General features: G+C 39.9%; 4 protein-coding genes across 5 annotated transcripts; 3 read left to right on the forward strand and 1 right to left on the reverse strand.

The window, feature by feature from the left end:
* Positions 1-402: 402 nt before the first annotated feature.
* Positions 403-2,722, forward strand: LOC126608391 (probable UDP-arabinopyranose mutase 1). Its single transcript, XM_050276267.1, has 4 exons — positions 403-849; positions 1,247-1,497; positions 1,599-1,767; positions 2,174-2,722. Exons 1-4 carry the CDS (start codon positions 514-516, stop codon positions 2,492-2,494), a joined length of 1,077 nt encoding a protein of 358 aa, XP_050132224.1. The 5' UTR covers positions 403-513; the 3' UTR covers positions 2,495-2,722.
* Positions 2,723-2,865: 143 nt separating this feature from the next.
* LOC126608392 (cytochrome b5) lies at positions 2,866-4,846 on the forward strand. Its single transcript, XM_050276268.1, has 3 exons — positions 2,866-3,295; positions 4,189-4,255; positions 4,383-4,846. The coding sequence occupies exons 1-3, from the start codon at positions 3,209-3,211 to the stop codon at positions 4,631-4,633; spliced, it is 405 nt and encodes a 134-aa protein (XP_050132225.1). The 5' UTR covers positions 2,866-3,208; the 3' UTR covers positions 4,634-4,846.
* A 4,268-nt stretch (positions 4,847-9,114) lies between these two features.
* On the forward strand, positions 9,115-11,798 carry LOC126606187 (uncharacterized). Its single transcript, XM_050273542.1, has 2 exons — positions 9,115-9,516; positions 11,354-11,798. Exons 1-2 carry the CDS (start codon positions 9,213-9,215, stop codon positions 11,566-11,568), a joined length of 519 nt encoding a protein of 172 aa, XP_050129499.1. The 5' UTR covers positions 9,115-9,212; the 3' UTR covers positions 11,569-11,798.
* Positions 11,799-11,895: 97 nt separating this feature from the next.
* Positions 11,896-14,239, reverse strand: LOC126606186 (uncharacterized). Of its 2 annotated transcripts, none has more exons than XM_050273541.1 (2): positions 13,974-14,239; positions 11,896-13,739 (listed from the first exon to the last, which is right to left on the reverse strand). In XM_050273541.1, exon 2 carries the CDS (start codon positions 13,153-13,155, stop codon positions 12,175-12,177), a length of 981 nt encoding a protein of 326 aa, XP_050129498.1. In that variant the 5' UTR covers positions 13,156-13,739; positions 13,974-14,239; the 3' UTR covers positions 11,896-12,174. The 2 variants fall into 2 exon arrangements, with proteins under 2 accessions (XP_050129498.1, XP_050129497.1); XM_050273540.1 differs by having other exon boundaries at positions 11,896-13,747.
* Positions 14,240-15,301: the final 1,062 nt, after the last annotated feature.

Below are 15,301 nucleotides of genomic sequence, written 5' to 3' on the forward strand. Positions count from 1 at the left end.
CAAAACAGCTCATATAATATTTGATATGAAGTATAAGTACAATGAATGTATATTAGATATTAGATACATATATTCTTTTCAAAGATAATCCGTGTATATTATATAATTATAGCTTGCAACTAAACAAACGAATTACTTGAGTGGAGACATCTGCTCCCAGTGAGCCTTCATTGTCTCTGTCCATATTCCTAATCATAATTTCCAACCAACCAAAAAAAAAAATCCTAATCATGGTTAAAAATATGGATCACACTGGGGGCCCCACTCCTAATGGGCTGGTCCAGTTCGGATTCTGTAACTCACAGAACTTATCAAATTAACCAAATTACCGACGTGACCTTAACGCACTACCCACGTGACCTTTTCCGTCCACGTATAAATGAACAGTCAAAAGAGTAAATGACAAATCCCACTTTCCTCGTAACATCGTAAGTCGAACCCAATTCTTTCCATCACTGTCTGCGTTTCTACGGTAACGTTAGTGCCTCTCTGCTCCGCCATCAACAGCCAGCAATGGCGGGAGGAGCTGCTTTCTCCGACGCGAAACCGACGCCGATCCTAAAAGACGAGCTCGACATCGTGATCCCGACGATTCGAAACCTGGACTTCTTGGAGATGTGGCGGCCGTACTTCGAGCCCTACCACCTGATCATCGTCCAGGACGGCGATCCGTCGCGGACCGTCAGGGTCCCCGACGGATTCGACTACGAGCTCTTCAATCGCAACGATATTAATCGAATTCTGGGTCCCAAGGCCTCCTGCATTTCCTTTAAGGACTCTGCTTGTCGCTGCTTTGGGTACTTGGTCTCGAAGAAGAAGTACATTTTTACCATTGACGACGATTGCTTTGTAAGAATTAACATCCCTCTCTCTCTCTCTCTCTCTCTCTCTCCTTCTCTAAAAAATGAGATTTTAGATTTAACTGGATGGATCTTGAAGTTTTTTAGGAAATGGGGTTCTGGGTTTTTATGGGTTTTGTCAAATTTTGTCAAATTTTGGATTTCCGAGTGATGAAATTGCGATGGTTTTGTTTTTTATTGGGATTGTGGAGTTTACACCATATAACTTAAGCATTTTGGTTTTGATATGGGTTTTTGTGTTTTATGGAAACAAGTTTTTGATGTGTTATGTAATTTCACGTTTGTCCAATTTGTGTTTATCTGTTGGTATGAATTATACGTTGTTCGTGTTACTGCGAAAAATTTCGAAATCTCGTGTTTGTTGAAATCTGTATCTTTGTATGCAGGTTGCGAAAGACCCATCTGGGAAAGAGATCAATGCACTTGAACAACATGTAAAGAACCTGTTAAATCCATCAACTCCTCTATTTTTCAATACTTTATATGATCCATACAGAGAAGGTGCAGACTTTGTCCGCGGATATCCTTTTAGTCTCCGTGAGGGTGTTCCAACCGCAGTTTCTCATGGCCTCTGGCTCAACATCCCGGACTATGATGCTCCCACCCAGCTTGCCAAGCCTCTAGAAAGAAACACTAGGTATAATGAATGATCCTAAATAACACAAAAACTGTACTAATAACCACTGGAAAGCCCTTTTTTCGTATTTGTGTGTTCATTTCTTGGTAAAATGTTTTCAGGTTTGTTGATGCAGTTCTGACAATACCCAAGGGAACTCTATTTCCTATGTGTGGTATGAACTTGGCTTTCAACCGTCAACTGATTGGACCGGCAATGTACTTCGGACTCATGGGTGATGGTCAGCCAATTGGAAGATATGATGATATGTGGGCTGGCTGGTGCATGAAGGTAATTTGAATTGCTTGTTAAGTTCTTTATCTTTAACCCTCTTTCTTCTTTATCTTTTTGTATTTGCATACTTCTTCTAGGTGAATTTAGCACTTTCAATCGTGGCATTGAATTGGATTGTTGTTCATAAGGTTAAACTTTCTTGTCGTTAGGATTATTAGGAAAGGGATCAGCGTCGGATTTATATGTTGTCGAGAATGAATTAAGATAACTTTGCATGAAATTCAAACATCCGTTTAATAACTTACGTACTTCGAGATGATAACCTGAGAAGTGTATTGCAATAGTTTCTCTAGCTCTTGATGATTACCTCCTACCTTTCTAGATGCACTCTGTGTTTGAATCTATTGCTTGTCAATTTACTCTGATGTCGGAGAAACTTTATCACATCGATATATGCTTGTAGGTTATATGTGATCATTTAGGATATGGAGTCAAGACTGGTCTACCCTACATATGGCACAGCAAAGCCAGCAATCCATTTGTTAACCTCAAAAAGGAGTACAATGGTATCTTCTGGCAAGAAGAGCTTATCCCTTTCTTCCAATCTGCAGTCCTTACAAAAGAATGCACTACTGTTCAGAAATGCTACCTTGAACTCTCGAAGCAAGTCAAGGCTAAGCTTGGCAAGATCGACCCGTACTTCCTCAAGCTGGCAGATGCCATGGTTACTTGGGTAGAAGCTTGGGACGAGCTTAACGGATCTGGAGAAAACCTTCAAACCTAACCAACGACCCGGAAAAGTAGACGTTGATCACCAGTAATTTAAAGTTGTGGTGCTACCTATCCTAATATTTTGTTGTTGCATTTGGATTCAAGCATAATGAGATTGAAGTTTGGAATGGAAGATGGTTAATTGTCTCACAAACTAAAAGGTTAAGCTACAAAACATGTAGCTGTGTTCTTTTGCTTGTAATAGCATTCCCAAGTAGAAATGTGATTGAAGTTTGTTTAACGCTTGCATGTGTATTGCACTTGAGTTCAAACCTCATCCTTGTAAATTAGTGTAGTATGGCCCGGCTCATAGCATGGATCACGATTCATGCATCGCGCACCTCTTGGTCTATGTTATGAGCCGATTTATTGTAAAATTTTCGAAAAGTCCCTACCCAATAAGAATTCTAATAAAATCTTTACAAGAAGATGCATTAGGTAAGAAGAATAAACAAACTATTTGATTATAAGTTGGTTTCTTTGTTAAATAATACAGAGAGTTTTGGCTCAGCCGAAATAGTTAGAAAGTCAAGCAAGCAACCCCATCCGCACGCAACCCATTATTGGACCGAAAACCTTTACTGCCATATAAGTCCTCCCGAATAAGATTCAACCAACAGAGAGAGAATATCTGGTATTGGTAGGTATCGAATCCAAGGAGGAGAAGAAGGTTGAAGAAACGAGCAGCAACGAGAATCTCCGAAGTTGGTTGAAGGAACACAGAAAGATGCCGACTTTGACGAAGCTGTATACAATGCAAGAAGCGTCGCAGCACAACACCAAAGACAACTGCTGGGTCGTCATCGATGGCAAGGTATTTCTTTGAGTTTTTCCTTTTGGGTATTTTTGCTGTATTTTCAGATCTGTCTGTTGCCTCCGGTAGCTAATCCTTGCACTGCATCCTGGGAATCTGGGGTTAACACAAAAGAAACACTTTGAGTATTGTGCGTCCTTAATCTGTAGGTCATAAACAAGGTCAAAGAATGAAACTTTGGAATACTACCTGCAAAACCCATGTTCTATTTTCATTGATAGTTTACTTTTTACTGCTGTAATTCCTCTGCGTTTCTCTGTTTCTGGGTCAAGTTTCCTCCTTTTCACTATGAAATTTTTACCTATAGATAGTACAATTTGGTTGGTTTGGATTGTCATTAGGAGTGATCTGTCATGTGTGGTTTTGCTATTCATAATCTTGTTTAAATTACAGATGAATAGTCTTGTGGTATAAGTAATTGATTGCGATTCGCGACTCTTGCTGTATTCTGTTAAAAGTGTAACTGGCTTTTGTACTCAACAATTGGCCCAAAGATCTCTCTTTCCATCAAACGAACCGGTGACTGGTTTAAGTATACGTCGTGTTTTATTCATGATGCTTGCAGCGTTACTGTGCTTGTGGCATTTATGCATTAATATTCATGTGAGTTTTATCTGTCAAATTTGGTATGCATCTCGGCATCTTTTTTCTCCTAAATATTGGATATATTGAGTATGCAGAATGAGGACAGCCCCACCACTGTTGGAGGTTTTTTATCATCCAAATTGTGTCTTGATCTGTATTGAAATGATCAATTTGAATGTCGATGCCATAACAAATTTTGAACTTACTTTTTCGTTGCTGGTTTGATTTCTCTGTTTTGTTTTGAATTGGAGAACTAAAATTTGACGTCAATCTGAATGATCTGATCATAGTGCATTGGTTAATCCCAGGTGTATGATGTGTCAACCTATTTGGACGACCACCCTGGTGGAGACGACGTACTCCTGGCTGCAACTGGTGCATTTCTAAGCTTCCTTTCTCAACTGTTCGAACATTTTGTTTCAGTTCAGATTATCATTTTAAACAACAATGTAGATACAAACACAAATTCGTAATCTGACGTGTTGAGATTCGATCTCATTAGGACGAGATGCCACCGAAGATTTTGAAGAAGCTGGGCACAGCCAAACTGCCAGGGAGGAAATGAGAGCCTTATGCATTGGAGAACTTGACACCACTTCCTCGGATATTCCAGAGCTAGAGATTTTCCCCGAGAATCAGCCACCGGGCTATCCCAAGAAGCTTGCCAATTTGACAAAGCGATACTGGGTTGTTCCGGTGGCTGTTGTTGGCATCTCCGTGGTTATTGGAGTCTTGTACTGGCGCAAGAAGTGATCATCCAATACAATTTTGCCCTTGTTATACAACTCAAAGGGAAGGTTCATCACAATTTTGAATGGAGGCAAGACAAAGCCAACCAGGCTCCTCGCTTTGTGAGGGTTAGGGAAACGTCTTTTCAGAATGGTATTGAGGAATATGCATATGTATATCGTGATTGAAAATTTTGAACGTATGGATTTCAAATATGAAATTTACAAATTATATGGAGATTGTATGTCATTGAGGTTAGGGGAAATCCATGACTTGTTTGTTTGTGAGTCTCCATTGTTTTCAGGAAAATTATAGGAAACGTCTTTATTAACCCCTTTTTAAAAACCAAATTTCTCCACCGCGCTGCGGCGAGTCAACAATCCTTTGAGTGCACCAGGCACTAAAACACGCCGAACTCGGGGTGTTATTTTTATGGCTAGCTACTGTTCACATGTTACTATTCACATGCTCATAAACCCTAAACCACATGGGCCTTTGCTGACTCGGGGTGTTATTTTTATGGCTAGCTACTGTTCACATGTTACTATTCACATGCTCATAAACCCTAAACAACATGGGCCTTTGCTGCCTTTGTGCGCCTTGGGCCTTCCAAGGGCATGAGTATGGGTTGCAGCTAGCGCTTGATCTCACTGGGTTTAGGCTGCTGTTGCATCTACCTGCGCCTAAATCATCAATTTTATTTATTTTATGTTTTTTTTATTAAGATTTTCTTTTTTTCCTTACCATAACACAAAATTATCATCTTCATATTCTATAAAATGTGTTTTCGGTGAAAATTTTCTTATAATCCATGTCAAAGACACTCGAAAAAAAGATATAAATATAAATCTAAAGATATTTAAATCTAAATAAAGTAAGGTAGGAAGAAAGAAAAAATTCAATGGAAAAAGGAAAAAGCAATAAATAAACAAATAAAATAGAAATTAAACGATCGGTACTTCGTTACCCACGGTGTGCAAGACATGTCGCTAGGGAGGTAGCGCCTCACAGTTACAGAAATTGCAAGCATGGTAGCGACTATATACGGTACGAGTCGCTAGAATTTAGTGATCCCTCATTTTCAAAATTTTATTTCTTTATTTCTTTATTTTTTTTAGATTTTATTGTTAACTTCTAGTTTTGGCATGCACGAAACCAGTCTCGTTTTACGTGCGCAAGGCTGGTCTCGATTTGTGCGATGTATCCCATCTTATTTTTTGTGCACGGAGCTCGTCTCGTTTTGAGTGCCAGAGTCATGCCCCATTTCCTTGAGAGGAGCCTGCCTTCTTTTGCATGCCATGGGTCGTCTCATTTTGTGTGAGCTGAGTTTGCCTCGTTTTTCGTGCATCGAGCCCGCCTAACACCCATGTTTTTTGTACATTTTTGTTAATTTTTATTTTATTTCTCTTCCCACTCCAACAAACTATCATATTTGTGTGTTTCAGAATATATTTTTCCATGCGTGGAACCCAACTCATTTTCTGAGCACCTAGGAGTTCGCATCGTTCTACATGCATGAAGTCCAGCTCGTCATATGTGCCTGGGTTTGCCTCGTTCTGGATGTGTGGTGTCCGCATCATTTTGCATGATAGAAGCCCGCCCCTTTTTGCGTCCACAGAGCCCGCGTTGTTTCGGCGTGCATGGAGCCAGCCTCGTTTTTCATGCGTGGAGCTCGCCTCATTTTGTGCGACGTATCCCGCCTCGTTTTTCATGCGCGAAGCTCGCCTCGTTTTGCATGCCAGAAGCCAGCCCTGTTTTCTATGAGCGGAGCTCGCCTTATTTTGTGGGCCATGATTCACCTCGTTTTGCGGGAGCTGAGTTCGCTTCGTTTTGGGTGTGTCGAGCCTGCCTAACCCATGTTTTTTTGACAAATATGCAAATTTTTTATTTTTGCAAAAGATTTTTCCTAAGCATTAATTTGAACTTTTTAAGGAATTTGGGAGCAGTTTTATGGTTTATTCAGCAACAAGTGTATATTTAGTTGAATATTTTAGTTGAAAACTAAAAAAATAGGTGAAAAAATATGGTAGTGAGGCTCATAACATTGTCAAATGGGGTCCTACACTCAAGAATCTCAACTGAAAGTCTCACCTCAATTTTCAAAACTTCACAGTGAGGCAAAGGTGAAAATAAATAGATTGAACAGTGATTTATGTACGAATTTGCAAAACCGACTGAAAACCATACGTATTAATCCATGTTTTTTGTGAAAATTGAAATTTTTTTTTCTCGAAATCTTTTCTGTCAGCATTAAAAAAGTCTTTATAATGTATTTGGAAGTGAATTTACGATTTATTCAGCACAAGTGTATATTTAGTAGAATATTTAAGCCGAAAAGTAAAAAATATAGAGATGTTAAAATGTATATTTAGTGTACAATAGATTTTGCACGGTAAAATATATTTTAAAGAACATGAATATAATAGTTTGTTGTAATGGTGCCAAAAAGTCACATGTACTTCAAAATATATTTTTCCGGGTGTGGAGCCCAACTCGTTTTCTGAGCACCCAGGAGTTTGCCTCATCCTGCGTGCGAGGGGTCCGGCTCGTCGTGTGTACCTAGGTTCGCCTCGTTCTGCATGTGAACACCTCACATCGTTTTTTAGTCGGAGGTGAAAATAAATTAATACTTAAATCATCTTTCAATCTATTATTTTCACCTTAGCTTTTCTTGAAGTTTACAAATTAACATATGATTTTCCGTTGGTATTCTTTAGGGTGGAATCCCTTTTTGACAATGTTTTGGGCCTCACTATAATATTTTTCACTTACTTATTTTGATTGAAGTTGAATCTTGGTGCTATTTTTAGCAACGTTGTCGAACAATAAACAAGTGTATTTGATTGAAGTTGGAATACGCTAAACTATTTAGCAAAGTTGCTATTTTGAACTCTTAACCCACGAGATTTAAACCTTAAACTTTTCATTTATAAGTAGATAAAAGTAACACTAGACAATAAAAAAGAAACCACTAAACCTTTCATTCGTTACATATTTTAGGCAAAAAAAAAAAACACAAAACAAAGGTATTTTAGAATACCTCATACTTTTTGGACAGACAACAGAGACGAAGGGATTATTTTTGCTCAGCTACCCCAAACGATGGAGAGAGTTTTCAATGTGCCGCAAATACTGCCAGTTTCGATCCCAGGACATATTGTATTCGAACATCATCACTCAAATCCAACAACTATGAGAGAGCCGGCCACTGATATCTCCAAATTAAATATTTACTAGAATTATTGAGAAAACGGACTGGAGTGCATTTTCGGAATACACAAATTCCTTTGCTCTTGTGTAGTTACGTTTACAATTATGCAATTTTAATCTGAAAAAAAATGAAGTTTTCATTTCTTGTTGAAACTCTTAATGTAAATCGGGAATTTTGGTAAGACATTATAACCGCGTGGTTGATAAGGACATGTAACTTAAGTGGTCTCACATGAGTTATGTTTTGGTCCCAACGATTTCATTGAAATTTCAAAAACCACACAAGATTTTGATTTCAACGCCCGATATTGAAAATGTCATTTAACTCAAGTGGTTAAGAGTATTTCACATGAGCTCGAAGTCTTGTATTTGAATCACCCTTCCAATATCGCTTATATTAAAAGAATACAAAGACATGTAACTCAAGTAATAGCGATACACATCTCGTATTTTGATAAACTATGAAAGAAATACACTAAAATGTGCTTTATCGCATGTCTAATGTTCCTTGAGCCACGAGATTATGTATTTTGAATGAAGTTAAATATGAGCACGACAAAAAGTTTAAAAAAGGAAAACAAAGGTATTTTGATAAGGACATGTAACTTAAGTGGTCTCACATGAGTTATGTTTTGGTCTCAACGATTGCACAGTGGTCTCACGTGGTGTGAGAGCTATTCTAGTTACAACTTCATTGAAATTTCAAAAACCACACTAGATTTTGATTGCAACGCCCGATATTGAAAAGATCATGTAACTCAAGTGGTTAAGAGCATTTCACGTGAGCTCGAAGTCTTGTATTTGAATCACCCTCCTAGTATCGCTTATATTAAAAGAATACAAAGACATATAACTCAAGTAATAGCGATACACATCTCGTATTTTGATAAACTATGAAAGAAATACATTAAAATGTGCTTTATCGCATGTCTAATGTTCTTTGAATGACGAGAGTACGTATTTTGAATGAAGTTAAATATGAGCACGACAAAAAGTTTTAAAAAGGAAAACAAAGGTATTTTAGAATACCTCATATTTTCAATATTCAAATAATCTGTGAGATGCCAGAGAATCTGGCAGAGTCTCCATAGCATTACCCAACTCCAAAACCCTATCTATCTTTAGTCTATCTGCCAGTTTCGATCCCAAGACCTATGGGATTCGAACAGCTCTCAAACCCAACAATGTACAAGGGAACCAGCGACAAAAATCTACAAAGAATTAGACTAAACCGTAACAAAAATATTGTGCCTAAAGCCCATAACAGCACATTCATATAGAGGCGGCCCACGGAAGAAACAAGAAAGAAAGGGGGAGGGAGAGAGTGGTGAAATCCAAAATCTCAAATCTGCAAATTTACCGGAAAAAATTCTGAACTGCGAAGATTGGGGGAATGGCGCAGCAAGCAGTGCAGAAGAACACGATGTACGTCGGAGGACTGGCGGAGGAGGTGAACGAGTCGATACTCCACGCGGCGTTCATACCCTTTGGGGACATCAAGGACGTAAAGACGCCGCTGGATCAAGCCACCCAGAAGCACCGCTCTTTTGGGTTCGTCACGTTTTTGGAGAGGGAGGACGCCGCCGCTGCCATGGACAATATGGACGGCGCGGAGCTCTACGGCCGAGTCCTCACCGTCAATTACGCCCTACCTGAGAAAATCAAGGGCGGTGAACAGGGTTGGGCCGCCCAGCCCAGTAAGTCCTCTTCCCCTTTACTCCTTATCTCTTACATTGTTGGTACTTGTGTGCGGATTTGACTGTTCGCTTGATTTGTTTAGTTGGGTTTGCTTGATTAATTAATTATCTGGGTTGGCTGGGATGTTTTGATCTTTGGGTTTTGGTGTGTTTTGGGTTTAGGGTTTGTAATTGATTTTTTATTTTCTTTTGTATTAATTTGCCATGTAGTGTTCCTCTTCGATTAGAAGTCAAAGATTTAGGTTTGAATTTCGTTACGAATTCAATACCTAATTAAGCTGGTTAGTGTGGCTTAGCCAAACTTCCTTTCTCTCTAATGTAAAAATATTGATATACTAAAAAAAAAAAAAAATTGTCCTGTTATTAAGCGGTTTGGAGTTTGTTTGGAAGTTATTTTTAAAGAAAACTAATGAAAAAGTGGTTTTTTGTTAAAATGAATATTACCGAAGTTTTTCATTAAAATTCTCTATTTTTAAATGGTTGGAAGTCCGTTTGGTGAAAATATTTTTTGAATCAATTTTCAGTAAAAATACAATTGAATTACGAAAAAGCATATGCCTTGAAATGTTGCATAGTACCTTAAGGGTGCGTTTGTTGCACCGGACTTTCTTGGACTGGACTAGCTGCAGGGACTAAGATAGACTGGCTTAGACTAGACTAAGCTGGACTGATTTAGTGAAGTGTTTGGTGCAGCGTCGAACTAAGAAGCAGGACTGCAATATTATATTATTTTATATTAAATTAATATATATATATAATTAAAATTTTATTATATATTACTATTACTTTATCTTTTTCCAATTTTTTTTTAGAATTCTCTTCTTCTTACTTCTACAATGTCTGTAACCATTTTTCACCCCACTTCTCCATCCCGTCAAACCTCTCTTCCTTCTCCATCTACCTCTTTTCCCGTCAAACCCCACCTCTGCTTCTCATGAATCACAAAACATAAGGCCCAAATTTTACAAGTTTCTCACAGATCACAAAATTCAAATACCAAATTTCACAAATTTCTACTAAATTTCACAAGTTTCTCAGCTTCTTCCCCACCATAAACGAAAACCCCAACTGGTACTTGGGCATTTGGTACGCTTTCAGTCCCGACTTGCATCTGGGTCGCGCACGAACGCAGAGATCGATGGCGAGGTTCTGGTGATGGTCGTCTGGTGGTTGCAACCATGACGATTTTGCTGAGAAAGAGAGTGAATTGAACGAAGAAGAAATGAAGGGAATCAGTGGATTGTTTTTCTGGGTGTAGGCGTTTGGGTGGGATAGTAAAGGCCCAATGGAGTGGGTGAAGGTGCGAATCAGAAGGGAGAGGGCGAAGGCGGAGGGAGACGATGAGGGATCATCGGCGGGGGAGAGAACGGGACTACCAGTCCGCTTGAAATCGAGGGGTCTCCTTAAGAACGTTTAGCGAACCGTTCAGTCGGGACGAGTCCCCTTTAGTCCCATTAAACTTAATCCTTGTCCAGACCAAACAAGGGACTATAGTCTAGTCTAGTCCTGTCCCCCTTAATCCGGTCAAACAAACGTCCCCTAAATGCCTTTAGGTACTTTTAGAGTTCAAAAATATTTTTCAGTAGAAGTGCTTTTAGTTATATTAAAAAGATTTCTAAACGAGCCTAGGTTAATATAGTTAGCGGAACTTGGTGGGTTTAGGGTTTTAGGATTGAATCGGGGTTGTAGTCAATTGTCCGTGAATAGAAGAGGAATACCTTATCTACGATGGAAATCCACCGCTTGCTAGTAGTTGAGCAAAAGTTTTTACTTTCGATGGTAATGTTTGCTTGAAATTTGAGGCATGCTTCAACTTGTTCGTTTTTTGTTATTACAGTTTGGGCAGATGCAGACACATGGTTTGAGAGACAGCAACAAGAAGAGGAAATGCAGCGCATTCAGGCGGAGAACAAGGCCGCCATGCAGGCTGCGGAAGAGTTGCACCGGAAAAAATTGACGCAAGAACGAGAAGGGGAAAAAGAAGAGGAGATCGAGATGAAGGATGACCCCATCGCGAGGGCTGAAGCAGAGGTTTTGAAACAGAATCACTAGTGTTGTACTGCTTCCAAGTGAAAATTATGTGAGGAGTATGCAGTTTTGTTCTATCAAATTTTTGTAAACTTGTCAAGCTCTCCTGTAAAACTTTGCTAAGCGAAACGAAACAGATACTCGATTCTTAATCGCGTATAGACAGGCATGCTTCGATGCAATAGTGGCTCATCTTTCTCTTGTTGAAAGTATGAAACTGAGCAGGATTAATGAATATCTATCAAGTTCGGATACTCGATTTCTGCATCTCTCGAGTACACGAGCTTACACTTGGTTGCTCAAGAGCGTTCTATTAGAGAAATGATTTCCGTACACCCCTTAACACTTCAATTAACTCAACGACCGAAGATTAATGTACTAGTAAACACGAAACTGATTACCATGCCAACATTAAGTTCAAAGAAAGACTTACCATAGATGAATTGAAAAGGTACGAACAACGCATAAACTACCACGAAACAAATTATCTACTGCAGGAGGATTTCAAAATTCATGTTCTGACGAGTAATGAAAACTACGCGATCACCTCTTGTTTCGAAGTATTGCACGTTAATCACCAAGCTCCTCGTCAAACTATTCACCTTGATCAAACGGAAAGCGGGACTCGAGTCAGAAACTATGGCCTCTATTCGCGGAGGACGATGACTCCACAAACTTTACGCTTCTAATAGTCTTTGCAGAAGGTGCCATCGAACATAAAGAGGGATAAAAGTCAACAGTTGTGGCCTCTATTTGTCGAGAACGAGGGGTGTCGAACAATAAACAATTCTTGACACGAGGGAATGGAGGCAACAAGGTCCCGAAATTTTCTGGACGAACAAAAACCTCAGCAGATGCAGCATCACCAAAACACAATCTTACTTCTTTGGAGCAATCGAAATTTGCAAGAAAATCTCTCAGTCCAAGAAAGTTTGTGGATGGCGAATGGGATGAAGGGCCGGGTTCTTCATTGTCCCAAAAAAGAGTGATCGTAGCCATAAATACCTTAGGAGCATTGGTAGAAATTTCACGGGGCTTCAAATAACCCGAAAAACAAGTACAGTCGAGATTTGGAGTATCAATTGTGGACTTCAGAATAAGTTGGCCTATTCCAGATAATCTCAAGACCTTTAGGTGCTGAGTAGAGATGTTGATGTATTTCAACTTGTGGCATTTATCCATCAACAAAATCTCATGGATGGAAATGTCTGAAATAAACGTCACAGATTCCAGATTTATAGCTTTCACAACTTGAACTCTACGAGCCTTGCAGTGCATAAGTTGCAAAGTTTTGAGACTGGAACTTGAAACAACAACCACCCAGTTCAGCACACTTGTGGCGGCGCTAAAAGAACACGAAGTTAATGACAAAGACTTGATGGAAGGGCAGGCCGAAATTAACCAGAAGACAGAGCTTTGTTTCTGGAAGATGACATCTTTCAGAGACACAGTTTTCAAACAGGGAAAAAGGCTTTCACCTTGAAGAGCTTCAAAAGGATCCCCATTGTCCCAAGAAACATCGTAACTCCTATTAATAATGTCACCTAGTCTCACATACTCCAAACTGAGACTAGTTAAAAAATTTGCATTCGCAAGGGTTTGGCTCGGCATGCAGTAGTAGTATCCGATTTGGTTTTCATGAATCCTCCCATGATGGCCGAAGGCTGATATCCAATGCTTGAACGCTTCTCTCCACTGCGAAACTCAACCACTTGTCTACGCTAGTGGCGCCTATAAGGTCAGAGTTGTATGATGCGATGCGAAGCCTGAATTTGTCCAGTGAGACATTGTCTCTTTGACAATGCTCATAATGTTTCAAACACCTTTCCACGAACTTGACAAACAATTTTGCACGTCGGAGATCATCCTCACACCCGGGGTTGCCTTCATCCTCGAAGTCAAAATCTAATACGGTGGCTTCCAATGACGAAAAGTGTGCCCACTGCTTGGACATATCGGACAGAAAATTTAGCGGGAACAAGCTGGAAGAATTTTTGGATGACAAGGTCGGGCAGGTAAGGCAGTAGTGCAATGTGCCCAGCCATCAGCTCATGATCCCGATTTTCGCCATCTAGTTCCTCGTTAGTGGGTGTTTTTGTTTCCGTGCCGGCTACAGGCGGCGGCGCCATTTAACTTGCCGTGGTTGATGCTGCTGCTGCTTCTCCGGAGATGCCGAAATAAAAACTCCACTGAACCTGTAAAACTGGAGGAGTCGATCAATGCTTTTCGTATTGATAACAAGGAGTCCCTTTCCCAGAACAGATTTAGGGTTAAGGGTTTGATAAGGAGATTAAATTTTTAAATTTTGTTACGGGTAATTAGATTCCTAATGATGCATGCAAACGTTGAGTTCGAATCACAGCATAAGAGATTGCAATGATCTGAGAGAGCACGAAGCTAACAATTATATATAAGAGAAAGAGCCTTACTTGGTCTTAGGGCAGGGGTGGCGGCAGTTCCAATCGTCGGTTTCGTCGGATTTGGAACCTGACAAGCGGCAGCGAGGGGCGGGTGGCAGTGCCGACGATGTTAAGATTTGTTTAGGGTTATTTATTTATATTTCAATAAATAATGAGTTGTCCTATTCCATAGTAAGTCTGTTGAGGAAGTAGATTAGTAAGTACATCCACTTTCTTTAGGAGTACTCCAATAGTGGAGATGTGTTGTGAGTCATAGAAATTAGGGGCTTTAGTTTTGTCTTACCAATTTTGTATGTGATGGGTAGCATTTATAATCAAAGCTCAAGATTGCATCCAACTAAATCGAGATCCTCTCTGGATCTCTGTGTCTAGAGCTGAATAATCACAGACCATAACATCAGGTGATCCGGACCACTCACTTTTAATCTTGTCATCCTCATTAAGCCATCCCATTGGCCTACCTCACATAAACCAAAGTCCGAACCGGATATCTCCCTCCCTTCAACAGCCTGAATCACCTGATCTTTAGGCTCTATACACTAGTTCCTTCCAACTATCTTATAGCATTTTCTCTTATTACGCACCAACTCAATCTTAAAACATGCAAAAGCATTTTTCAATCAAAATGTGAGATTTTATTACAATACTTAACGCGTATTCATTACTATCACTATCTTAACAGTTTAAGATGGTAATTATATTTAACTTCTCCCAACTATACACATCCACCAGTTTTCTCTCCTCTCTCTAACCTTTCCTCCTCTATGCCTTCAAGAAAAAAGAGCCCCCCAGCTGCTCTCCTTGCTCCGGCTTGGGGTTGGTGGCAGCCTGGCTCCCCCCTCTTTCTAGCCTTTCTTTCCTCTTTCTCTTCCTTCTTCGCCCACTGCATCTTCCCTCTTCCCCTTCTTTCCTCCATCCTTCCCAAATTTTTTCTAGCTCTTCTTCCCTCTTTCCCATCCACATCCCCTCTCTGCATCTTCTTTTTTCCTTTACTTTCCTTCTTCCTTTCCCCCTCTTTCCTTCCTTCCACTCAAAAGTTTTTTATTTTCCCTTTTTATTTTTCTTTCTTTTGGTCTTTGTTTTGGCTTCCCTTGAGCTTCGTTCTATGAACTTTGTTTCAATTCCCATGAACTGGTCTCAATTCTGGACCTTCATGGCCCTCTCCTGCTCTGGTGTAACTTTTTGTCACGCGTCCTCAACCACCGGCCTCTGCTACTCAAGCCATGTGCTTTTTCTCAGGTGTTGGGTGGCTATCAAAGTGCTTTTAGCACTATCTGGTAGGATTATGGGAGTGCTTCTTGCGTTGGTGGCTTGCTAACCCCCATTTTCCAGTGATC

Source organism: Malus sylvestris, chromosome 16, assembly GCF_916048215.2.
Source record: "Malus sylvestris chromosome 16, drMalSylv7.2, whole genome shotgun sequence".
NCBI lineage: Eukaryota > Viridiplantae > Streptophyta > Magnoliopsida > Rosales > Rosaceae > Malus > Malus sylvestris.

Coding starts and splice junctions, on each gene's coding strand:
- LOC126608392 (XM_050276268.1), top strand. CDS start 3,209: ATGCCGACTTTGACGAAGCTGTATACAATGCAAGAAGCGTCGCAGCAC. Junction 3,296..4,188: donor GGGTCGTCATCGATGGCAAG/GTATTTCTTTGA, acceptor GGTTAATCCCAG/GTGTATGATGTGTCAACCTA. Junction 4,256..4,382: donor CGTACTCCTGGCTGCAACTG/GTGCATTTCTAA, acceptor CGATCTCATTAG/GACGAGATGCCACCGAAGAT.
- LOC126606186 (XM_050273541.1), bottom strand. CDS start 13,155: ATGCCGAGCCAAACCCTTGCGAATGCAAATTTTTTAACTAGTCTCAGT.
- LOC126608391 (XM_050276267.1), top strand. CDS start 514: ATGGCGGGAGGAGCTGCTTTCTCCGACGCGAAACCGACGCCGATCCTA. Junction 850..1,246: donor CCATTGACGACGATTGCTTT/GTAAGAATTAAC, acceptor CTTTGTATGCAG/GTTGCGAAAGACCCATCTGG. Junction 1,498..1,598: donor CCTCTAGAAAGAAACACTAG/GTATAATGAATG, acceptor AAATGTTTTCAG/GTTTGTTGATGCAGTTCTGA.
- LOC126606187 (XM_050273542.1), top strand. CDS start 9,213: ATGGCGCAGCAAGCAGTGCAGAAGAACACGATGTACGTCGGAGGACTG. Junction 9,517..11,353: donor GGGTTGGGCCGCCCAGCCCA/GTAAGTCCTCTT, acceptor TTGTTATTACAG/TTTGGGCAGATGCAGACACA.